This window comes from Phocoena phocoena, chromosome 19 (genome assembly GCF_963924675.1).
Source record: "Phocoena phocoena chromosome 19, mPhoPho1.1, whole genome shotgun sequence".
NCBI lineage: Eukaryota > Metazoa > Chordata > Mammalia > Artiodactyla > Phocoenidae > Phocoena > Phocoena phocoena.
Genome location: NC_089237.1, coordinates 11296571 through 11321852, shown reverse-complemented (window position 1 = coordinate 11321852; position 25282 = coordinate 11296571). Strand labels below are relative to the sequence as shown.

Below are 25282 nucleotides of genomic sequence, written 5' to 3'. Positions count from 1 at the left end.
TGGGAGTGTGGCCACACGTGCCTTGGGGACACAGACAGGCTGACATCCACGGCACAGCCAGGCGTCACTGCCCTGGCCTGAGTCCTAAGCAGCAGAGCGTGGCGCCCCCGGGAGCAGTCCCACGGGCATACAGGCTCTGCTGAGCTCAGAGGAGGACTTGCAGAACTGAACTAAACCGCAGCCCAGGAACCAGTGCACGCATCGTCTTGGGGATAATCGCCATGAAGTACTAGGACAAGCAGGGGCGGAGAGCAGTGGGACAGTGTGGGAGGCGAGGGTGGAGTGAGACGAGGAGAGGACAAGAGAGCAGAAGAGGCCATGAGAAGCAGCCGGCGTTGGCCGGCCGGGATGGACAAGGATGTACGGAGGGACCAGACAGACGATTTCCCACTCAGCCTTTCTTAATCATCTGCTCATGTGCTCCTCCCCTCCCCCATGGCTCTGCAGGCTGAACAAAAGCTTCTGATGAAACAAAAGCCCAGACCCACACTGTGCTGCGCTTTCCTCTAAGCAGAGCTGGAGGGACGTGGGTGTGGGAAATAGTGTTACATGATTAGGATCACGACACTCCTCGAATTCCTAACACCTCCTGGCTTTTCCTCAAACAGAAACCAATTACGGTGCTGGAGCCTCCTGAGGAGCTGGCGGCTGACAGCTGGTGAGGGTGTCCCCCTCGCTCCTCGCCTGTCACTGGGGCAGGCTGGGCCTGGGAACAAAGGAAGACCAGAGGGTCTGCAGAAGCCTGAGGGCGGGCATTTCCACGTGGAGCAGGTTCTCATATGATGAATTTGTGAATCACAGGGCTGGGTCTTACCCTCAATGCCTCTGAATTTAAAGCGGTTCAAGTGCACGGGATAAAATTCATGACAGGCACGTGACTATCACGATTGCAGCATGACCCCTGGGGGGGCTCATGATGTCAATGCTAAATTCTCAGACACCGAGCTCCCTGGGCTCCCACCAGAAACAAAGCCGAGCTCTGTGGCAGGACAGAGTACCTCTGCGCTTGCCTCTCACCTCGTTTAATAACAAACACCCTCCCCAAACAATGACGGGGGTCAGCAGTACCGGGAGGGTGTGCACTGGCTGCGGGCTGACCCGGCTCAACCCGCCACCTCTGGGCATGACATCTAAGGGGTGAAGACCACTGACTGCCAAGGACAAAGCTCTGAAGTGCAGATCAGAGTTCACTGCAGGTACTGATACCCAACTATGGGCATTTTCATCATCAGGCCACACTCCTTGTGAAGCATCAGGGTGACCGAGATACAGTTCACGTGCATTAAATTTCACCCTTTTGGGCACAGCATGTAACCACCACCACGGTGAGCATGTTGAACAGTCCCCCACACCTCAAACTGCCAGGTGCCCTCTGTAGTCAAGCCCTCCCCCCAGCCCCAGCCCAACACCCTGCCCTCTGTTCTCTGCCCCTGCAGCTTTGTTTCGCCTTTTCCAGTGGTGGCTGTGGGTCTGCATCTGAGTGAAACACGTGAACACGTAAGTAGAGGTCCCCACAAACCACAGCCCTCGCCTGTGGAGCCTCCCCCCGCGGTCAGCTGGCGTGCACTGCTGGAGGGCACCTGCACTCTGAGTCTGAGTACTCGGTGCTGAGGAAAGGAAAGCAAATCCTTAGGGAAAAGTCAAGATCATTTCTAAGTTTAAGAGAAACATGTTTTGGATTACCTATGCCACTTCTCCCCACAGGTAGATGACTGAGAACAGGCATCCCTGGAGACTTCAAGGACAGCCACTCAGCACCCCACCAAGTAGCTTCCGAGACTTACAGTCACTGCTGTTTCAGTGAGATGGCAGACCAACCACCTAGAGTCCAAGTCACTTGACCACACTTGCCTTAAGCAGGAGACTGTATCAACAAAACTGAACTTCCATTACTATTAGACTAAACCCCCTTGACTTTCAAGCAGATGGTATGTACCACAGATCTAAAGGACAACTCGCTACCTACAGCACCAGTGATGAACTGTCTCCTGGGACAAATTCTGGTGTTTGCCTACTCCCTCCTTCCTTAGCCAGAGGAGCCCAAGATGTCCTGTCTGCAGGCGGACAGGTCAGCAGGAGCAGGCCGACCCTGGCGTGGACAACACACTTGGTTGACTGTAACAGGCCTCAATGATCTCTTGGGGTCATTTTTTAATTTTTTATTATTTTTAAAAATTTATTTATTTATTTTTGGCTGTGTTGGGTCTTCGTTTCTGCATGTGGGCTTTCTCTAGTTGCAGCGAGTGGGGGCTACTCTTCGTTGCGGTGCATGGGCTTCTCATGGCGGTGGCTTCTCTTGTTGAGGAGCACGGACTCTAGGCGCACGGGCTTCAGTAGTTGTAGCACGCAGGCTCAGCAGTTGTGGCGCGCAGGCTTAGTTGCTCTGCAGCATGTGGGATCTTCCCAGACCAGGGCTCGAACCCTTGTCCCCTGCATTGGCAGGCAGATTCTTAACCACTGCGCCACCAGGAAAGTCCCGGGGTCATTTCTTTAATATATTTTTTTCCTGATTATAAAGGTACTTCGTGCTAAGTGTAGAAAGTATGGCCATCCTGTGGCCAGTTTACGTCCTGCTTTTTTTTCCCTTTTAAAGAAATTTTATCATGAGCATTTTCTTATGTTACTAATTTCAAAGCTTTATTTTTTAATAGCTCCAATAATATCGTATCAAATACTTCATCCTTTTTTAACCATTCCCCTCCTGTTGGACATTTCCGTGGATCCTAGTTTTCGCTACTGAGAGAGTGCTTCTTTTCAGCAAGGGGCTTGATAAATTAGAACCCTATCACCTGCCTCAGGCACTGACAACCATTATTCTGTGTTGTAACTGACAAAAATCAGTATCACTACAGGGAAACAGGAAGGCCGGAGAAAAGTTGTAATAGAGTCCAAGTACTCTTCCTGGAAATTACTTGGATATGTAGCTTGATATACAAGTGAGAATAAACTGCACTTTTCAATTTTCCATTATCTAGGAGGGAAGAGGAAGGTGGTTTTGTAAGAACGTGCTTTAGATCAGCAAGTCTAAAATGAACCCCTGCAGCACTCCCTGCAGAAAGACGGGCACGAAGATTCAGCTCTGACAGCACTGCCCTGTCTCACCCTGGCACCCTGAATGTGTGGCCTGAGTCTGTAGCAAGAGGACACACGTCACGTCATCAAACCTGGAAGGCAGTGTCCCGGAATAAGCCAGATTACCCCGGTCAGCTAGCTTAGTCCAACAGTCCCCAAAGCCAGAAGTGGCCCAAGTGAGGCCTGGGGACCACCTGGATGACCTTGCTAATCAAGACAAAATGGCACATTTTATACTGGCAAGCTCGGAAAAGGCAGGTAAGTGAGGTCTGTTTCTTTTACTGTTTTTTACCTGTTAATACCAGCTACCATGACAGCAATCTGGCGTCCCCTCAACAGCCACCCTCGGTGGGACAGGAGGCCAGTGAGTACAGCAGGGCCCTGTGCAGCCGGCACCTGCCCCGGGCCACGGCTCAGGGCAGGGCCTGCGCAACTGCACCTGGGCTGCTAGGAGTCACAGCATGTGGCCCCCGAGGGTCACAGTGAGCAAACCAGTGGGGATCAGACCTTGAGCTCAGAGCAGAGGGGTTCAGACACCCAGGTCTGAGGCCGGGGCTCTGGAGTCCTGTGTGCGTTTGCTGAGGAGATGCGGGCAGTGCATGCCAGGGGATTCTGGCTTTAAACCCTGAGAGCTGCTGACACACCACTACCTTCATGACAGGCTGGGCGAAGTACCGCGCGCTCCAGTCGCAGAACCCTGTCTGCATTGTGGCCGAAATGAAACTTTTGTGCCCGGCAGCATCATCCGGGTCGTCAGTGGTCTTCGGGGCATTTGGAAAGGAGGAGGGGAGGAGAAGACAGAAACAGAGTTAGTCACGTCACCCCCGAACTTCTTTGTGAGCTCGAGACAGTCCATCCCTGGAGACCAAGGCACAAGGGTCAGGCTTCTGAGGGCAATTATCTCCGTGGTCCCCTCACTTCTGCGTCCTGGTGCCCAAGGAACCCCGACTGTCAGGACAGGGCTCTGAGTCTGCGCTCAGAGGCCGAGCATCCCCCAGGGCTGGCTGAGGTGGCCTGGGCTGCAGAGTCCCTGACACTTGCCATCGGTGCTGAGTCAGCAGCCCCACGAGGCCTTTGTTGCTTGGTCCCAGGGCCACCGCTCCCACCAGGCCAGTCATACACATAGGACCTTGGCCTACCCTCTGGCTCCTGGATAAGAGCACAGTAGAGCTTGGGCCAACTGGGACTTCTAAGCATTAAAACTCAAAACACGTGGCTCTGCTCACTGGGACAATGGTTCAGTTTGTTCCCCGCTGCAGAACCAATGGGGGCCAGGATGGCAGGGCAGGGGTTTGCCTCACTGCACGTGGCCAGGCATGAGAAGTGCCTCACAGAGGAGCCCCCGCTACCCAGGGAGACATGCTGGGTGGAAAATCCCACAGATGGGGTCAGCAATAAGGTCTTACCTCCCGCCTGACAGGGGAACCGCAGCCACCTGCCGCCACCTCGCGGCTCTGCTGGGCCAGGACCCACGGATCATGGTCCAGCCGCTCCTGCCTGGCTGCCCCATGTAGGGTCCAGCCGGGAGGCTAAACATGGCACCTGGCGTTATGGCCGTTTTTGTTCCTCAGCCATCGAGGCGAGGGGAGCAGGCAGCTCCAAAGCCGGGTGGGCGGGGCCGGTGGCAGGTGTGGACACCTGTCCATTCCCCAACACCTGCATCTAGTTCCAAAGTCAGGGTACAGGCTGCTGTGACCTTCCTGTTAAAATTGCCGGTCACTGGTGAGCTGAGACGTGTCCTTGGCACATTCAGAACACCCTCGCTATACTGTTTGTGCTTGGCCGGGACAGCAGCAAGCAGTCTGGACAAGACACGAGGCCCCAGCTTTTGTGTCCACCCTGTTATGTGTTCTCACAACCCTGACAAACAAGGACACCAATTCCTCCCTCTCCTGAACGGCCTCATTTAACTTAGCGGCTGAGACCACACCCACCTACGGGGCGTAATTGAATGTTGATGGAAAAAGCAAACAACCTGTCAGAACAAGCGCTTCTGTGGAGCAGCTGCCACGTTTAGTGGAGACAAATGCTATTGACTGAGAAGGGAAAAAGCCAATCAGCCCATGTGCTGCTTGTTACATGGAAGCTGCCAAGAGTGAACCCAGAACAAGGGGCTGCAGGAGGAAGAGGGACACGCTGCAATATCTGCCCAGACGTGGGGGCAGGAGCCCAGGGCCATCGGTGGCTCACGGCTTTCTGCACCCGGGCCGAGGCCACATGCACCCCGTCGCCCGAGGTGGTGCCTCTCCTCTCAGGAGTGAACGTCCCAGCACCCAAGCCCATTAGAGTTTAAAACCACCTGGTCTGGGCCCTTGTCGAACATCTTCCGTGTCCGGGGGAACTGGTGGGAGTGGGGTGTGTACTGCACCGCCACGGGGCCTGTGGTGCCCGGCCGGCCTGCAGGCAGGTCTCGGCTGACCGGCTGCTTGGCCACGTCGTTGGTCAGGCTGGAGCTGCTTGCACTGGATGTTGGCGGGGAGCCTCTGTCGTCGGGAAAAAAGAAACACTGTTTTACCCAGAACCCACTCCTTTGAAACCAAACCCTAAGCAACTTCCCCTGGTACTGCCCACTCCCAGATCCTGTGAACGGGCCCAGGGTCACCAGCTCGGACCATCCTCAATTGCATGGCTTGTCAACGTGACTTCCAAACCTGAGCTGCTGGTGCTGAATTAATGACCCCTTCTAGCTTCTGCCTGCAGGTTCTAAGAACCATCTTCCCCTGAAAACCAATGCAGCCGGAGGCAAACTCAGTCAGGACTTTGAGTAGGCTCCAGGAGCGTGCAGGGCACGTCTACTCCCCTGAGATCCAGTGCACAGCTCTGTGAACACTGGTTAAGTGGAGGGTTCCACCCTGCTGGTCACTCACTGGAAGACACGGACCCTCTCTGATAAAATTCTGAATGGAGTCAGGTTCGGGTCAACTTTTGCTGTCACAATTGTGCAGATAAAGGTAGGAAAGGATTCTAGGAGGGGCTCAGATGAGAAGATGTCGGGGTGTGAGAGAGAGCCTGCAGGCTGGAGAGGGAGGGGGAGGCGGGGGGAGGCCGTGCTGGGAACCTCCCCAGACCCCGGAAGGCAGCTGCCCACCACTCACCCCGCCTGGTGGATGTGGATGCCCTTGTTGGTGGGGCTGGCGGGTGCCGACTGAGTGAGGGAAGAGGTGGTGAGGATGCGCTGAGGCCGGGCGTTCACTGTGGCCTGAAGGAACAAAGGGACAAGTGAGGTGGGTGGTCACTGTGACAACCTGAGGCTACAAGACAAGCACAGGCTGGTGGCTGCTTTTGAGTGGCTTCAAAATCACAGAAAAGGGCTTTTGGCTGAGGAAATCTCATAGGAATGGAAGGTCCCAGTTAAAATTTTCCCCGCAAATGTCACCCGCTAGATAAAATGATATTCTGTTGCTTTTCTGGAAAGTATTCACCTGGTTCAGTGAGGCTCCAAGGACGCCCCCCGCCCCGAAACGCTGTCACAAAACTGCACTGGGACTAATGAGGAGTGGGGGGGGGTCTGGAAGTTGGGGAGAAGGCTCTCCAGGCTCCCTCTCATGGCAGGGGCTCCCCTGGAGGGAGCAGCTTCCTGGGCAGAGCTGGCACTTGGGAAGGAACCTGCCTAGGCTCGGCCTCGGTTGTTCATTGTCATATTTCGGCACAGGCTCAAAACAGCACCTTGGGTGCAGCATTTTGTGAATGGAGACAAGACCCAGGTCTGTGCACTTCCTCCCATGATCACGTGCAGGTTTGATATTTTACCCAGCAGAGGGTCTGTGCCAGCCTGGGCTGGCAGTCAGGAGGGAAGCAGCTTTGTTGTGATTTTTTAAAATGGTGGAAGAGACAATAAGCAAACAGGGGTGTCACTGCTTAGCTACTGGTGGACCCACTGACGCCGAGTTCTTTCCTGGACCTCTGTTCTGAGTGCTGGACAGCTGGATGGGCCTGCTGGATCTGGACATCCAGGGTGAAAGGACCAGAAAGGGGCTGATGCTGTGGAGGGGGTGCCACTCTGGCAGGAAGAGAACAGGAATGGCGGCTGTTGGCCACCACTTGCCCAAGTGTGGCTGGTGCCAGGCTCAGTTCTCGAAGATTGGGTGTCACCCAGCGAGATGGGCGGAGCCTTGACCTTCATGGGGTGATGCTCCAGGAGAACCCTGGACTGGCTACTTACAGAAGACCCTCAAATTCTGGCTTATTCTCTCAGCAGTTAGGAAGGCCATACCTATATTCAGCTGACAGGTAGAAAATTACAGAATACAAAACCACCAACATAATACCAATGTTTCCCAGATAATCCTTCACTTTGAAATGCAAACAGCAAGAACTGAATCATAACCAGCCTATAAAAACTTTTTTATTTTTTGAATTATAAAAGTTGTATTGTTTGTGTTTGTTTTGCTTTGCTATTTAAGTTATTTGGCCTCCACACACACACAACCCCAACAAAGCCTGAGAGCCAAATGATCCCTTAAGAGGTCTAAAAGGAGAAAAGAAATTTAAGCTAAGAAACTATAAACCGAATATGTGTCTCCTCAAAATTTCTAGAAAACCAGTGGGAGAGAGAGACAGAGGAGAGACAGAAAACTTTGGGGTTGAAATGCAGACTTCGGCTGAGTCCACGACCTTTCAAAGTTTCCCTGAGCACAGAGGCTCTGCCACTGCCTGAGCTGGAGCCCACGGTGCTGATCTCCCCCGAGACCCCCACCCCGACTGCTCCCCTCCAAGGAGGCTCCAAAAGGGAAGAAGCGCGTGGGCCTGGGGTGACTAACTCTGCTTCCCTGCTCTTCCCTGGGGGTGGAGGTGGCACAGCCCTGGCTTGTTCTGTCTCAGCCTCGAGGGCAAAGAAGACAGCCGTGATTTTTTAATGCAGTTCACGCTGACGGCTGCTGCACCCAGCTCTAGTTTTGCATCCGTTCTGGAAATCCTGAGAGGTGGGCGTGTCACTGGTTGGGGAGGCCCCATGACTGGTGATCGATCCTAGGGTTTCAGGCTTAGATGAAGCTTCTTTGCCTAACGTTTCCTATTTGTGCAACAAACATTCACTGCAGTGGTGCTGCAGTGGTGAGCATGAGTGGGGGGGTGGCCACGCAGACCCGCCTGTCCATGGGATTGGTGTGGATGGAGGCTGCTCCGGGAGCACGTAGCAAGCAGGTTGTGGGAGATGTCCTCCAGGAAGGCCCCTTTCTGTGCTGGTTCCAGTCGCCGTTTCACACAGAGAGCACACCGCCAGGAAAGGGTAACAGAGACACCGGTGTGCTTGCTGGATGTCAGGCTTGGGCTGTATATGGAGGAGGATGGAGCGTGGGTCTGAGAGACCCCAGGACCTCACCGCGAGCCCCATCCACTGCGAGCACACTTGCCCATTGTTCTCACGGTGTCAACACCCTGTCATTCTCCCTCCGTGACGCTGCACTGGAGTCACTGGACCAGCAGACGCGCTTTGATGAAGGCCCGACGTGAGTTCCCTTCCCAACAAGTGTTGAGTCCAGAAGAGGAAGGGCAGCAGTGGGAGGTCATAATTAGGGCTACAAGCCAACTTTTTAGAGAGTGGCAAACAGCTTGTTAGTAGGATTCTAGGTCAGATGTACCCTCTTAGCCCAGTGCAAACACAGAAACGATTTGCAGGGACACTCACACAGCCCCACCTGTGCTCCCCGCCCCCATGCAGTTAATGGGGGTGGTCGCTGTAACGGGAGCCTGGGGCCGTAATAAGACACCCCCTCTGTCTCCCGCTCCCAGCGCTTTCTTACTCTGCAGATCTTCCACTAGAACACGTCGCCTCACAGGGATGCAGGAAAGCGTGATCCAGTGCAGAGAAAACACCCTACAGAGGTGATGAGGACAGTGAGTTTCCCAACTGGATCTCGACACAGTCAGGGTTTAGGACACCAACGGAAGCTTTTGGCTGCTCTCTCTTGGGGGATGGAGTATTTCAGAAAAGTCCCTGTTAACTGCATACCAAAGATCTGGATTCATGTGGGAGGAGGTGATTCCCCAAAGGATCGTCTACAGGTAATTCTGGGCTAAGAATGAGGCAGAGCCCCTGGTTGCTGGAGCACTGAGAATGGACACCTATGAAAGCACGTGACTCTATTTATCTAAAGAGTAATTTTTCTGTAAACCACACTTCCTAGATAAATAATATAAACTTTCCTTTTGGACTCTAAGTCCCAGGTAGAATTCACTTAAAGCAACGGTGGTGACCGTGATGAATTAGCTGGCACTTGGGAGAGCCGCACTCCTGGGGGCCTGGGTGCCCTCAATCCTCGGCCTCGCAGGAGGGGAACTCGCATCAGTGAGGCCAGGACTGGGCAGAGCAGGGAGGCTCCATTTTCATAGATGAGGAGGATGACACCCACTCGAGTCCGCTGTGCCTTTCTCCAGGACCTCCTTCCTTTTCCTCTGTTTCTTTCCCCAAGACTGTACTTCCTCCCTCCCTTGGTCACAGGCCCTAATATGTTGTAACAAACATATATTTTAGAAAAGTTTAATTTTTGAATCAATCCTATTCTTAGTTGAAAAAGCAGATGATTAGACTATTTCTTAGTTTTGTATTACAGAATGAAAAAATTAACTTAATTCACTGGCCTCTTTTCTATAGACATTGAGAAGACTCCACACTCCCTGAGGATGGAACAGCATTCAGGTGCCTTTGTGGTGAGTCACGCAGTAGGATGATGAAGAAAGTGGGCGAGGGGCTCACTGGGCGCAAGGGGAGGTCAGAGTGGAATAAACTACCCGAGAGTCCCGAGTCGGCCAACAGTAATGCCCAGCACTTTAGCCATGAGGCTGGTAGTGCTCACAGGCAGGAAGTGCAGCGAACGCTGTGTACCTAGGAGTCTCTGCTTCCAGAGAGAGTCACACGTGTGACCAGAGGCTGGGGTTAAACCCAGAATGTGCTCCTGAATTATCCTCATTGCTTCTTTCAGGAGGAAGAGGAAGTTGACTGCTACAACAGTTTAAGACTGGGTACACGATGAGGCTGTGTTATTACTACTTGTGATGCTACCAGGAGGTGAAGTAGCAGCCACAGACAATGAGATGATTCAATCAGCCAGGAAAAGACAGAACTTAACCAGTGAAGAATAACGTCGGTGGGGGAATCGAACACCACACAAATATGGTGCCAACAGGAGGCCAGCTGCTGCAGGAGGTTGGGCTACGTGGGAGGCCAACCCCAGTGAGGCAGCAGCAAATAGGAGGGCTTGATAACCAGTTTGGAAAAAATAACAGACCAGGAGTGAAGCTATGAGTAAGCCACGTGCCTTCAGGCAAGTGGCAGCCTGAGGACGACCCCTCGTTAGTGATTAGGGTCAGATGAGGATAGAGACATGCCAGGTAAACTGTGACACGTGACAATATTTCCCTGTACTTTTCCTGTAACTTGTCTGCAAGCCTAACATTTAATCAAAAAGTTATGAAAATCTTTAAAAATGCTATAACGAATGACTTCTTTGTGGCATTCATTATTGTTCCATTCATGAAAGATTAACTGCATGTAAACTGTCCAACTTCCATAAACAGCTGGAAAACAGAAAAAAAAAAAAAAGAAACAGCTGTTTTCGGACATTGGGCACCGGGTACTGCTGAGAGAAGGGGAATCACTGCCCAGCTCCTGGCCTGCAGTCAGTTTCCTGCAGACCCGGCTGTGGTGGGGGAAGGGTATCCAGACAGAGCCCAGCAGTGCAGCTAGCAGAGGGGACCAATCGGAGTGACATGGAAGCCTAGGTGGCTAGAATCTGCAGGGCAGAGAGGAGAGGGCTTCCAGGGTCTGCAGGGGAGGCCCCTCAAATCTGTGAATACTTTCGGCTTGGGGGTGGCGTGAAAACCCATGAGGGTGGGGAAAGAACCACTGAAAGGCCAAATAATTCCCAGAACTCACAAAAAGAACTGGGAGAGTTTACAGTCCCTAAAGAAGAAAGGACTAAAATCAATGACCTAAGCTTCCATCTTAAGAAACTAGAATCAGAAGAGCAAATTAAACTGAGAGTAAGCAGAAGAAATGAAGCAATATATATAAAAGCAGGTATCAATAAAACACAGAATGAAAAACAACAGAGAAACACAGCTGACTCTTAGACAACGTGGGTTTGAACTGCACGGGTCCACTTATACACATGTTTTTCAATAAACACACACTGCAGTACTACAGAATTCAGGGTTGTGGAGACATGAATGGGAAAGGCCGATTTTTGACTGGGGGGGGTCAGGGTTGGTGTCCCTAACCCCTGTGTTGTTCAGAGGTCAATTGTACTAATGAAACCAAAAGCTGGTTCTTTGAAGAGGTACCTTTAGCCAGAAATAGTCATGAATAAGAGAAGCTGTACGTTACTGGTGCCAGGAATGAAAGAGAGGACATCACTACGGGTCCTTACCTACGGGTCCTTACCTACGGGTCCTTATCACAGATGTCCTTACCTAATTTTCTGCTGCCCTGATGTGGGTGTGCAGAAGCAGTGACACATGCCCCACCTGAAGCTACATGCACATGGAATTTAGCCTATATTGTGAATCTCTGGATTCAAAACGCTCGTTCAAAGTTTCTAAACCTAAACCATGCATAGACCTGAACATGACTGGAGTTCTCTGCTTGAACATTCATAACTGAAAACCAGGGTCCTGAGAGCTTCACAAAGAACGCCCTTCACACGTACCTTGTAGGCAATGCTGTTGAGTACTTTCATAGCCAAATCGGAAACATCTGGATAGGGATCCGCAGCCAGATGTAGCAAGACTCTCCAAATTTGAGTGTAAACACTATTGAATGAAACACCTAGGAAAGAGAAATGGGAGCTGTTTTAACAACAAGGAGCTGCCACTGCACGCTGGGGCAGCTTCTGGGGTAGCTCCCTCTTCTGAAGACCTAACCATGCATCAGGGGTGGACACTTAGAAGAGCTGGGATTACAGGAAGCTCCGGTTTTGTTATCTGATAAGGGGCCCAGAGATTCAGAAATCCCAGATGGTGAACAGGCTTGATCACACAATTTCACCTCCTGTGGCTGGATCTTTCTAGAAGGAAAAGTTAGAAAAGGGCAGGACTTCCTTTCAGGCCTTGGCTGCCTGGAGAGTACTATCTAGCACTGGATTTAACACCTAGATTTCTAGGAGCTGTCATGGCCCACCCGAGTGGAGAACGTTGGCTGAGTCCCCGTCCACACCTCCCTCTGCATTCATGGCCTGCTCTGGTCTCGGTGACTCACTGAGTCTTCTGCCCACGCTCCCCGGGACCTCCCCAGGCATCCAGCACCTCCCGAGTGTGCTCTCCACATTAGGGCCTGCCGAGTGCCTGGGTGCCAAGGCAGACGAGACGGGCCATAAACACAGATGGGGTAAATCGCGGATCCGAAGGAAAGGTAAGGAACATTTTTTTTTTTTTTTTTTTTTTGCGGTATGCGGGCCTCTCACTGTTGTGGCCTCTCCTGTTGCGGAGCACAGGCTCCGGACGCAGAGGCTCAGTGGCCATGGCTCACGGGCCCAGCCGCTCCGCGGCATGTGGGATCCTCCTGGACTGGGGCATGAACCCGTGTCCCCTGCATCGGCAGGCGGACTCTCAACCACTGTGCCACCAGGGAAGCCCAGGGAAGGAACATTTATGAGGGATGGGAGGCCACCCCCAGGGAAGGCGGCTCAGTCCTATTTAACCTCACCGTCCTGGCTGCAGGCATCACCCCAGGCTTTACAGAGGAGGACAGCAAGGCCTAGCATCCAAAGGATGAAGAGTTTGAATGCATGTGGCCGAATGAGGAGGCCGCCATATACCACTGCATCCTTTTTATTTGGGGGAAGCTGGACAATTGGTTTGTTGAAAAGCAAGTGCTTCTTCAACGACAGACAGGGAGTAACAGAGGATTTCGAACAAGCTGTGATCTCATGCCATCTGACCAGCCAGTCCCTAGTTAACAAAGTCCCTCTAATTATGAAGAATTTAAGCACAAGAAGGGCCACTGGAGGACAGTGTTTCCTGATGGACACCATTGTTCAAAGGGTTTTATACAACATTCAAATCACAGAAGAGGGATTGGACGAAGGTTTAGAGTAAAGGTCAGCTTCTCTTGTGTGTCCTACGTCAATGCTTACGGACAAGTCCGAGCTCACCGCACCCGACACCCTCTCATTTGTAACGGGAGGCGACAGGGTCCCAGCCCCATTTCCACAGGGACTGTGGTGCCTACGTTTGCAGGGCCTGCCCGCTGCACGCCCGCCTGTTAACAGGGTGATGGAGCTGGAGGAGGCCAACCCCTCACTCGCATGTGGCATGGCTGCACTCCCCAGGGGACCACCACATATAAAATACCTCCCAGTGAGTGTTCACAAAACTCCCGTCGCCTTATCCTTCCACCCTAGTTCTGGGAAGAGGTGCTGACAGCTGCTGCGGCCTCTAAATAATTCTGCAGGAGCACAGCTGCCTGCGCAGGCCAACCTCCGAGAGGCAGGGCCTGGAAAGCATCTCCCGCCACCAAGGGCGAAGAGTGTTCTATGGTCAGAGCAACGCCCCATCAGGTACTCATTTGGCATGCGTGCATCAGCACCAGTTTGAGCACCTACTGTGTGCGAGGAAAGTCACTCTCGAAAGCTCGTGGCCCACAGGACTCAGGAGGGCACATCCAGGGACTTGGGTCTAGTATAAATTTGGACCTTCGTTCGGTGAATAACGTCAGGCAGATGCACTCTGGCACAGAGGGGACCATAAGCTAGGGAACAGTCCACATGGAAACACACACCTGTCCTCCCTGCTGTCCTCTGCCCTACTCAGTGTAGAAACACAACAAAAACCTCTTGACTCTCAAATGCCATGGCTCATGACAGCTGCCCAGATTTACAAATTCTTAGGGCTGTTTGTCAAGGCAGTCGGAATCTCTTCGGGGAAATTTCCTAGAAGCTGCTTTCCTGTCCTAGTAGATCGGCTGCCATAGGAACCTGCTGCGGTGAAGGGCCACCAGGCCACTGCTATTTCTTGTCTCCCCAGAGGAGGAGGGTGGGAGAAGCCGCTCCACACTCACTCTGCAGACGGTCCCGATTCATGACGCACGGGGGAACGAGGCGAAGCACGTTCATGGACGTGGCTCACTCAGACGGGAGAACTGGCCCCACGGATGGGACGTTCCTACAAAGACCCCACACAGTCACCACAGCCACTGGGCAAAATTCTCTCCCCTCCGTTGTTTCTGAGCTCAGAGTGATGAGGGCAGCAGCCGACCTGTGTGACAAGAGGGCTGTGAGGGGCACAGTAAATCTGCTTGACTACAGATGACGGACCCGTGGTAACAGGTCTGTGGGCAAGTGGGGGGAACAGTGTGGGCCAAGGGGCCTCCTTACTAGGGTCCAGGGCAGACACCTGAGCCCACAAGGGCCTTAATCAAGGCACCTTTGGTATAAACGTGAGGAAGGGGTGCAGCGTGACACTGTGCAATGAGGAAGGGGTGCTGTTCACTTTACAAAATCTCAGTTTTTATTACTATTGTTGACTCTCTTGCAGAAGGTTTTGACTTTGATATCACTCTGCTTGTGATTCAACAGGGAATTTTAAAAAATCTAATTTTTGTAGTGTCCTTGACCACAGTGAATGGTATACGATTTACTTGTGAAAACACAGAACAGGGGCCTGGAATTGCTGTCTCCACGTCACTGCTCTCCTGGGGCTGGCCACCACCCCCCAGCCTCTCTGCTCTGTGAACTGTCCTGGTTTGACACCTGCTGTCTCCAAATCGGAACGTTCTGAGTCTGTGCAGCACAGAGCTCGGGCCTCTGGAACGACGAGAACGCGGGTGTAGCCCCCGTGGGGATGGGGGGTACCGCTGGGCTGAGCCAGCTCAGACAGGGTGCCGTGTCCGGCACTTGCCAAAGTCCCCATAAGCGCTGAGAGACTATTTTCATGTCTAGACTAAAAGTAATAAAAGATCATAACTAATGGTTTTAGGATTTATTTTTCAGAGCAATGGCCACAACTTTCTAAATAGCACTGGACTCAGGAAAATTTGCTCAGAGCTTTGTGGCCAACTCTGGGCCCCAGAGTCCCCGGGGGCTGGCAAGGCAGCTTGGAGAAGGAAGGTGGAGTACCCTGGAGGCAGGAGCTGTCACTTGTGACCTGTTGCCTGGGTCTCAGAGGTCACCAACCCTGACGCTCTATCGCATGATGCGGGCCCGGGCGCCTCCCTGGGAATCAGCTCCCAGCTCCCAGGGCCTCCCCTCTTGGTGACCCTGACTCTGAGCCCCTCTGGGAGGGTCCTCATCACGTCCTCCCTCACCTACTGGACAGAGCCCTGGCTGGACTGGGAGGTGTGTTTGCACAACCCTTTCAAGGGGCTCCCCTGTGTCTCACCTGGGGGACAAGGTAAGACAAAAGCACCAGGGCCCCCCCTTCCCCACTCTTTGCACTCCCACCTCTGGACATCAGGAATGGGGTGAGGCTCAGAGAGGGAGGGAAGGAGGGAATGAGGGGCAGGATGGTGACGGGTGGACAGGTGAGGGACAGAAGGGCAGGTGATGGAGGGAGGAGAGGCTGCCTGCTACACACAAGAGCAAGAAATAGCAGCTTTACCAAACCTGTTGATCAAGATGGCAACTTCACGGCCCGATGTGATGCTGCAGGTTTAGTGTGCAACACGAAGGCGTCTGATGGGTCAGGAGGGCCTCCTGAGACGCCGCAGAATGCCAGCGTGGAGAGGAATGGGCGAGCACTGCTGTGTGGAAAGGCGGGTGCGGGAATGTGGGATAAAGGCAGAGGTGTCCAGGCCTCATTCGGGGGCCAGTGGCCAGCCTGGGGTGGTGGGCACAGTGGGCGGAGCTATGGTGAAGGCCAGGCTGCTCTCAGAAGGAAGGTCTTGAGTGTCGGCCACAGCTTGGACTTTACAGGAAACCTGTTTCTGCAAAGGCATCAGCCAGACAGTGGTCCGTGCAGAGCTGATGTTGGGGGGATCTGCTCTGGACAGGCGGTGGGGTGTGAGAGCCAAGGCCAAGTCCTGGGGTGGGGGGCCCGGAAATGGAAAGAACTGACTGGGGACACACATGGAGGTCAGGTCAAATGGCTGAGTGGGTGAGAAACATGCGGAGGGAGACATCAAAGAAGATTCCAGAAGGTGGTGACAGAGCTGGTCCCAGTGCAGATTCACAGACATTGGGCAGATATGCTTAGGCACATGGAGAAATGCGTGATCAGGCTTTGCTCCTGTGGGGGGACAGTACCTCGCTCAGCAGGCGAGACCGCGAGTGCTTTAGAGACAGTGGGGATGGAGGGGGAGCCTGGGAGGGGCTAGTCTTCTGGGAGAAGATGGCAATGAATGGATGTCCTAGGTTGCCATGGTTTTGAAAACCTCTTTTGCAATATTCAGTCAAAGAGGCTAGAGACTGCTGTTCTTTAGTTGAAATGAAAGAAAAAAATGACTTTAAACAGGCGAATGCTGCAAGTAATGGGATTCGGTGTAGGTTATGAATTTTAAACACTTATGTAAGCACCGCGGTTTCCAGGTGGACACGCGCACTCAGGTGCACAGCTACTTTGTCTCCTTAACGCTCCTTCCAGCTCCGGCTCATTGTGAAACTTTCCCACTGAAGTTTTCAAAGATATGAACCATATACAGATAAAACTCAGTTTTCTCCAGTAAAAGAATGTTCAGGAGTCAGGTTTTGTGTGAAGGAAGGAATCAGTGACGTGGCTCTCAAGTCCCTGGAGGACATGGAAGGCGGCAGGGGTGGGAGGTGCGGGCTGTACCCTCCAATCTCATGTGGCGTCAAAGAAACACCTATTCTTCACCCCTTACATCCCCAACCCAGGGCCAAGGGCAAAAAGATCCCCCTTCCTGGGTCGTACTGCTGGGGGTGGGGCATGGCGACCAGCTCTGGACCCTACAGTCCATTCAGACCTTTATGGGCCCCAGACAGACTCGTCTTGTGGAATGAGAGTCCTGAGTCCTTTCTAGGGCCAGCAGAGGACCAGTCTTGAAGCTGATGGGTACCGCTGGCAAGCACGTTTAGACTGCCCTCCCCCTTGAGATCACAAAAACGGCAAGTCAGAAATATCTAACACTGTCACGTGATGCCAAGCGAGTGTGAGCTCTAAGGTAGAGGGATTATCATGGAAATAAGCAAACAACCAAGAACTGAATGTTAATGAAAAATAGTACCAACGAAATAGGAGGGTAACTAATACTGTAAATGACTGCAGGAGTGGGAACACAGGAGTCCAATGAACACGTGAGCTCAACCTCATCATAATCGAGGGACATACAAAGTAAGACCACGAGGAGTCAGTTCGCTCACATCAGACGGGGTAGCCTGACCAGAACAGGAGCGAGCAGGGCCACGGGAGCTTGTCCTCCTTGGAACAGAGCACTTTGTGGTCAATCTCCCTCCACGTGGAGCTGTCAGACCCCACGTGTGTCAGGCTGCAGTGTGTCTGCTGCGGCCCACACCCGTGCACATTATGGGGGTGCCTGCTGTGTACCAGGCACGGGGTGTGGGGGTCTGTGGCAGGAGACAGGACAAAGTTCCTGCACTCGTGGCTCTGACCCCCTGAGCAGAGATAGAACCGAGCTGAATAAATGAGATCCTGCATCATAAGTCTGCTGGGGAAAAGTTCTCAGGACAAAAGCAAACAGAGAGGGAGAGACTCAGAGCGACTGCAGAAGGCTATTCTGGATTGGGGTGGGAGGAGCCTGGAAGACTTCTTTTAAGGTGACTCTGGAGCAGGACTGTGATTGGACTGAGGAGAAGCCTGTGAGGTGTCTGGAGGCGGAGCCCTGAAGCCAAGGGGAGGAGCCAAGGAACCCAGGAGCTCAGCACTGCCAGGTACAAGGGGGAGGGCAGGAGGTGGAGCTGGGGCCAAATCCTGAATTTGCTTTTTAAAAAATGAGAAAAGGGCTTCCCTGGTGGCGCAGTGGTTGAGAGTCCGCCTGCCGATGCAGGGGACGCGGGTTCGTGCCCCGGTCCGGGAAGATCCCACATGCCGTGGAGTGGCTGGGCCCGTGAGCCATGGCCGCTGAGCCTGCGCGTCTGGAGCCTGTGCTCCGCGACGACGGGAGAGGCCACAACAGTGAGAGGCCCGCGTACCGCAAAAAAAAAAAAAAAAAGAAAAAAGAAAATGAGAAAAGAAGGAAAAATCAGAGCAAGGCTACTGTCCGTTAACAGGAGAATGGACAAGTGAATTGCAGCAGATCATGAAAGGGTGTGAACAAGACTCAGGTGACCAGTGTGGTCACACAGCCCTCTGGTGCAGAGTGAGGACACAGGATGTGTGGCGCCATTCACATGACATTTAAACCCTAGGAAAGGGCGCGAGTCCATGGGGATCCACAGCCAGAGAGTAAGTGTGCAGGGATCCTGAGCAGGGAACCAGGAGGGGCTCTGGGCGCTTTAACTCTATCTGTAATTCCTTAAGTTGGGAACAAAACACACACGGGGAGGTGTGTCACATTAGTCTACGTCTTTATGCATCTACAGCATTTCCTAGTATTATGTAAACCTTCAGATGAGGCCTGGTAAAGCACCGGGGTGCCAAGAACAAGCGCAGAGGGGCTGTCTGGTTGAGTCCTATGTGTGTTACCGGTGACACAAGGGTCGATATGGTTGGTCATGCAGCGAGGACATGCGGTGAATTCCCACCGCTCAGCGAGCCCAGCAGCAGAACCAGGGGCTCACCACTCAAGGCAGAACACGAGACGACGCTGACCCTTCACTCAAATTTCAATTTCCAGGCAGCCAAGTGTGAAACTGCTGGACTGGCTGAAGGCGAAAGCACAGAGGGGGCCCTGGATGGGGGTGATGGGGGGTTCCGGCCAGGGAACTTGAGAAGGGAAGGGCCGTCTGCGCCCCTGGAGCAGGGCTCTGACCTTGGACCTCGTACACGCATTCTCTGGGGGACCCTGGGCACCATTGGAGGCCACTCTGCCTACTGGATGCTGGGAGCCCCCTTGTGCCCTGGCCGTGACACACCAAATGTCTCCTGGGGGCAGAACCTCCCTGCTCTGCAGCACTGGGAGTTCTGCAGCCTTTCCAAGCAACAAGGCCGGCTCGCCCAGATGGCCTGGATCAGACTAGCAACCAAGGGCGGGGGGTTCCTGCTGCCACAGCAAGACGCTCCTCACCTCCTCCTACCCCGTTCACTTTACTCTCCCACTGAGCGTGTCCCAGCACCGTCCACTTGGGCGGGAACCCATGGGTGCTGAGGGGACAGGTGGAGACGTGGAGGGGTGGGACTCACCGATGAGGGAGTTGAGGGAGGAGTAGGAGCTGACTCGGCGCATCTTGTCGATGGTCTCAAAGGACAGGATGTACTCCTCGTTCTCGGGGCTGCCCAGGGTGCTGCTGGCGCTGCTGCTGGTGCTCAGGTTCCCGGGGGAGAAGGCCACCGAGCCGCTGGCTGGTGGGGCACCGCCACGGGCAAAGCGTCAGTTAGCACACCCAACCCCGTCTCCCCTGGGGCTGGGCTGCTGGGCACGGGGTAGGGGGGTGCTGCGGGGCTCAGGAGCGGCTGTGCCCAGCGGTGCTGCAGGATCATCACTGGCCACCCCGGGGCGTTGACCCACGACTTCTGCTCACGCCCAGGTGAGCAGATGGCAGGAGGGGGCAGGGGCACATCTAATAAAAGGTCCCAGAAGATGACCCACAACCACCCGACTCGAGCACCCAGCCTCTGGGGTCTTACATTCTTCTGTCAGACTCAGATTTTGCAAAGATTTGTTCAAGCTTCTAGCCGTGGTGACGGCGCGGATGTTTCCGTAGGAGCTCACGGAGCGCAGTCTCGGGGTGCAGGGGCTGTCCCGCACGGGGGTCAGACTCCCACCCTCTGGTAGGAGAGAAGGAGAGAGAAGAGTTAATGGTGGGCTCAGGTGGGAGGCGGCCAGACGGCAGGTGACAGTGGCTTTTACCTGGATGATGTGACGCTACAACAGGGCCCTTCTGCTCAGCAGGGTCTCTGACACATGTATGTTGGGGTACAAAGCTGGACAAGGTCCTGACTGGGGTGAGGGGAGCATGGGAGCAGATGACCATGACCCACGCTTGGCGTTTTGTGAGAGTTCAACTACAGAGGCCCACATGGTTCTCCAAGAACCATACCAGGTGCTCTGGGACTCGCCTGCGGCCGCTGCCCACAGTAACACCAGGATGGCCACCTCCTGGCTCAGCCCCCCGCCTTCCCACTCACCAATCACACCCTGCCCAGGCCCGCCAGCCGTTTCCCTTCCCCAATGTACTAAACGCAGCAATGGTCTCATGGCTGATCACAAGCCCTCTTTCCTGAAGACACAGCTGTCTGAGGGAGGGGGCAGCTCAAGATGACGAAATATAAATTCGGTTAAAAAGGACAAATGTGAGACGAGCAGCTGCCTGACGTGACAGTGACGTGAGGACTCATCGGGAAGAAAGAGAACGTGCCTTCCTATAGCCCCTATGGCAGCATTTTCTACCCTCCAAGATTTCCATGACTTTGATTTCCAGAAAGGGTAAAAAGGAAAGAAAACAGTCAGAGGGTCAGTGTGGCCCCCTTTCCTGTCCTTTCCGTTCTGGGAAGATGGGAATTGCAGATATCTGAGTGGCCCTGACTTGACACATGGGCTCAGGACCTAGCAGAATGAGGGGCCTGCTGACAGTCCTGACCAGGGTCCCCTGGGCCAGCGAGCCGCATGGGCTCCACCTCAGTGCCGTACCCTTGGTGGCTGTACCTGTGGTGGCTGGAGAGGGCAGTGGGTAGTTCTTCTCCTCTTCCATGAACTGCAGGGCCACGGTGCAGAAATTGCTTTCGTACTGAACGACAAGGTGACTCAGAGCCACCACCAGTTCCTGCCGGGAGGAGAAAGGACAGCGATGCTGACTTGGGGCTGGGAGACAACTCAGAGTAGCAGTGAAATGTACATGCTGGCGCTGAGTGCTTGAGCCACTGTGGGGGGTGGTGGGACAGCACTCAGCGCCAAGACAGGGGCTGCGCCCTCAACGCAGCACTCTTGAGCCCCCGGCGTGAGCAGAAACCTCTGAACAAGCCATGTGGTCAAGATCAGGGCCTCCGAGGGATGCCCCAGACACCCGGCAGAGAAATTGCTGACCACTAGGTGTGAGAGGGGGGCCTTGTAGGGATGCAGGCTGAGGACACCCCAGAGCGGGATGGGGAAGAGCCCTCATGGCTTCCCACGGTCAACACCGTGGAGAGCTACCTGAACCCTGGGCATTAAGGCAGGATACCCCGGACAGTGTAGTACACTCTTCTACTAAATGTGAAATTTTCGAAGATAAATTACTTTCCAGCCCCCAAAAGGGTAACAGGAAAGTTCTACATGACTTCAGGCCAGTTGCCTCAGTCCAAGGAGAAGAATACAATTTACCTCTTTTGGGGCAGTTGGTTCTATGACCTGAGTACCTGGAGATCCTAAAAGTCACGGGAAATAAAACTGGATGTCAGTTTGCACTACTTTTCCCATCACTATTCAAATGGTTTCCACAACTTTATTTTACTTTTTAGAAAAATACTTAGCAGAAGACCAAGGTCTGAGAGCCCCTTCTTGTTCTGTGAATCCCCCAGACCCCCAGGGCCAGGAGAGCTGTGCCGAGGTGCTGATAAGCTGGGCTCGGATGGGGCCCCCGGGTCCTCTCTTCGGCCGCCCCCTTCTCTCCTGAGAGGGTCTCTCCCACCTCAGCCTTACGCACTCCTTGGCCTCCCCAGCACATGTGTGGGTTTTACTCCCAAACTTACCTTTTCAGGTCCCATCTCTGAGTTCCAGGCTGGCCCTTCCAACCACTGACCATGTGTGTCCACCAAGTGCTCTCCAAACCCCAACTCGACCTGCCCAGGATCGGCTGCCCACCCCCTTCTGTTCAGCCCTTGCTGGGGACCCTCGGCTTGTGCCAGGAGCAGAAATCTCTGGTGGCTTCAGTTAGACCCTTGAATCATCCTGACCCATCTCTCTCTCTGGCGATCCGGATGCCCACCCAGTGGGTCCTCTAGTCTAACAGGCGCCGAGTAACAGGCTGTCGAGGGACTGCCCGCCGGCCCCTCCCAGTGAAGATGAAGCCTGAGCCGTCTTCAAAAAGCACAGGTTTTCCCTTCACTCTGAACTGGTGAAAGGGCTCAGCTGGACCTGAAGCAGATTCCCAGGTCTCAGACCGTTTGATCCAGGGACAGTTGTGAGGACAGGAGGCTGAGTGCAAGGCCCACATCAAGCAGCCGTGGGTCAAGCCCCTCCTGCTGGGCAGCAGCCATGGGCTCCAGCCCTCAGAGGTCTGCAGGCATGTCTGGCTGGGGCGCAGGCCGGGCATGAGGCTCGAGTTATTCTCAGACCTTGGAAGCAGATCGGCACGGCGACTCGAGCCCCTCCAGCCAGCAGCCTCACTCCCTTTCCCGGCAGAGTAGTCCCGCCGCCTGCTCACACTCGGACCAAGCAGGCCTCCCGCTCCGGGCTTTGGCACCTGCTGCCCCCTCGGCCTGGAAAGGCCGATGCCTCGCCCCGGGCTCCCGACTCTACCTTCACTCCCGACCTTCCTTCGGAGCAGGTCACCACCTGCCACATCACACCCTGGTCTGCCCCATCTCCAAGTACAAGTTCTGGAGGCCTGGTGACCTAGGGCCTGGCACACGGGCAGCGCTTAGTAAGTATCTGCTGAATGAATGAAGCCTCTTCCCTTCAGATACACTATAATTTTTAACAAATGGTTTGATTTTTTAGGTGAGTTGTCGTCAGGATTCAGGGACATTACGCCTGGGCACACACATGGCCCGAGGCGAGTCGGCTAATGCTCCTCTGTGGTCGCCTGGAAGGCTGGACCACACGCGTTCCCAGGTCTTTCCCCAGGGCCATCCCCACTCCACGTTTTCAACAATGAATTACTGGCTAACATTTGTTTTTGGCCCATGGCCATGGAGCATCAAACTCAGCTCCCAGGACGACAGAGCAGCGTTCTGGGGAAGGGAGCACATCTGCTCCGCCTGGATGCCCTCTGGGCTCGCCTGCGGGAGAAGGCGCCCCAGCCCTGGCAGCTCATCCTGCCCCGTCGCCTCCACCTGAGACGTCCCGGGCATCAATGGGGAAACACCCTCTGACGCCGTTCATCAGTTTCGGCTGGAGTCAGATGTGTGTTAGGGGAGGAGGATGCCGGGTACTGCTCCTCTGTGTCTGCGGTTACTAAATAAATAAATATAAACTAGAGATAAAGGATTCAAATGTGTCCCGCTTTCCTTGCTAAGGTAGACGGCACCAAGTAAGCTGCAGACAAGGGTCACGGGGCTGGACTGGTCAGCCCTTGAGAACGGTGGGGTGACAACAGGGCGGGGGGGGGTCACAAACCTGCTCCCCTGGCCTGGCCCTTCTTGATGAGGTGTGGGCAGCTTGCTGACTGGATGGACAGTCTGGATCGTGTACTTCCTGGACAAGCTTAAGTTCAAAATAATTTGGGAGGTTGACATGAATTTACTGACTCTTGATTTTATCAAGTAAACTCCTTAAACAGGTCAGCAAGCAAAAACCTTCCATCTCTGTCATTATCGCCTCCCCCAGGAAAAGATGCTTTCATCTTTCAGGAGTCAACAGAGGCAATCTTTTTTTTTTTTTTGCGGTACGCGGGCCTCTCACTGTTGTGGCCTCTCCCGTTCTGGAGCACAGGTTCCGGACGCGCAGGCTCAGAGTCCATGGCTCACGGGCCCAGCCGCTCCGCGGCATGTGGGATCTTCCCGGACCGGGGCACGTACCTGTGTCCCCTGCATCGGCAGGCAGACTCTCAACCACTGTGCCACCAGGGAAGCCCAAGGCAATCTTTTTTATATTGAATACATGTGACTTTACGAAACCCCGCCACAATACCCTGACTCTTCTCATTTTGCCACGAGCTGGAGACACCAGCAGTTGGTTACAGCTGGGACTTCTTAAGCCTTAGCTAAGGTCAGCTCGTGGAGTGCAGTGCCCAGGGCCGAGTCCTGTTTCATACCCTCAGGTGCCCTAACGCTGGGTCTCCTGGGCCAGCAGGCTGGGCCTGTGTTCCTCAGAGCACCATATGCCACAACTGTCACCACGTGCTCTGGACAAAGACGGGAAAAGCAAGCTGCCAACAGCATTAGGATTCCGTGAAGAGAAGGAAGGCTCAGCCTCTGAGCTGGTGTCCCTCACCCTATTAAAGCCTGGGTCCTCTCTCCAACCCAAGGGCCTCAGTCTCCTTGAACCTCCGTGTTGCCCATGTTTCCATGGCAAACATAGCCCCCTTGACTTACTTAACAGACCTGCATTGCTGTCCGTCTCCCCATTAGAGAGTAAAAGCCCTGGAGGCAGTGATGGTCCCGAGGCCTGACACAGGACCTGGGATGTGGCAGACGCTCAGATGTATTGAGAGAAGAACACGGTTACAGAAGGTGCGCTCCTGCCTGCTCCCAGCCTCTCCCCCACTGCCCTCCCGCCGGCTCCACGCTCCAGCGCACACAGGATGGGCAGCCCCGGGCGCACCATGGTCTTTTGTGCTCCTGGACCTCTGCACATGCTCCTGCCTCACTTGCTCTCCCCGTCCCTTACTCATCCCTCACAACCCAGGCACGAGCTCCCCTCCTCCCCCTATGGGGCCAGAGCCCCTGACCTGGGCTGGCCTTTGGGGTGCTGCTCATTTACAAGGGCTTCAGTACAATTCCTGGTTCTGTGCCTGCCTCTCCACCTGGACCCTGTACCTCTCAAAGGCAGGATGCCTGCTGCTCCACACGCCGAGCCTGGTGTGCAGAGGCAGCGGTGAGCTGAGCCCGAGTGCTGGGCGAGCGAAGCAGGCCCCTTCTCAGCACCCCTGTCTGTGGACGTGCTGACCTCAGGCAAGGCCAACATCAAGCGCCCACAGGAATGACCTGGCTACACCCGAGCATCCCAGTGTCTGCGGAAGGGACAGCCAGTGGATTGGGGCTGGGAACGTCAGGGCACCTGGGACATGCTCGAGAGGGCGGTAGTCCCCGTGTTCCTGATGACCTAGCGACCATTCTCATACTGGAGACTCAGATGGACATTCTTTCTATTTTTATTAACATTCTTTTTAAGTTTTTTTGGGAAAGAACTGTAACACAGCTTTCCTTTCTTTAAAAGGAATCTTAACAGACAATTCAGGATACTGCTGATGGGCTGCTTTGGTCACTGACGTCCACATACAGGCAATTTGACTCGGGAAAAAGAAGACTGACTCAAGGAAGCCAGATCCAGACAGATGCTAATGATGAGAACCCAAAATAAAAAAGTAAGGGCTGTGAAAAGGCACCTCCAGGATCATTCCACATT

General features: G+C 54.1%; 1 protein-coding gene across 2 annotated transcripts in view; it reads right to left on the bottom strand.

Moving 5' to 3' along the window:
- The window catches only part of RPTOR (regulatory associated protein of MTOR complex 1), a 343232-nt gene that overhangs the window by 23088 nt on the left and 294862 nt on the right, over positions 1 to 25282 (bottom strand). For both annotated transcript variants that reach the window (XM_065898159.1, XM_065898160.1), the window contains 7 exons: positions 20723 to 20840; positions 19705 to 19845; positions 19261 to 19419; positions 11718 to 11836; positions 6168 to 6271; positions 5372 to 5555; positions 3723 to 3833 (listed from right to left, as the gene is read on the bottom strand). In XM_065898159.1, the coding sequence (XP_065754231.1) occupies positions 3723 to 3833; positions 5372 to 5555; positions 6168 to 6271; positions 11718 to 11836; positions 19261 to 19419; positions 19705 to 19845; positions 20723 to 20840 (936 nt within the window). The remainder of the gene's footprint in view (positions 1 to 3722; positions 3834 to 5371; positions 5556 to 6167; positions 6272 to 11717; positions 11837 to 19260; positions 19420 to 19704; positions 19846 to 20722; positions 20841 to 25282) is intronic.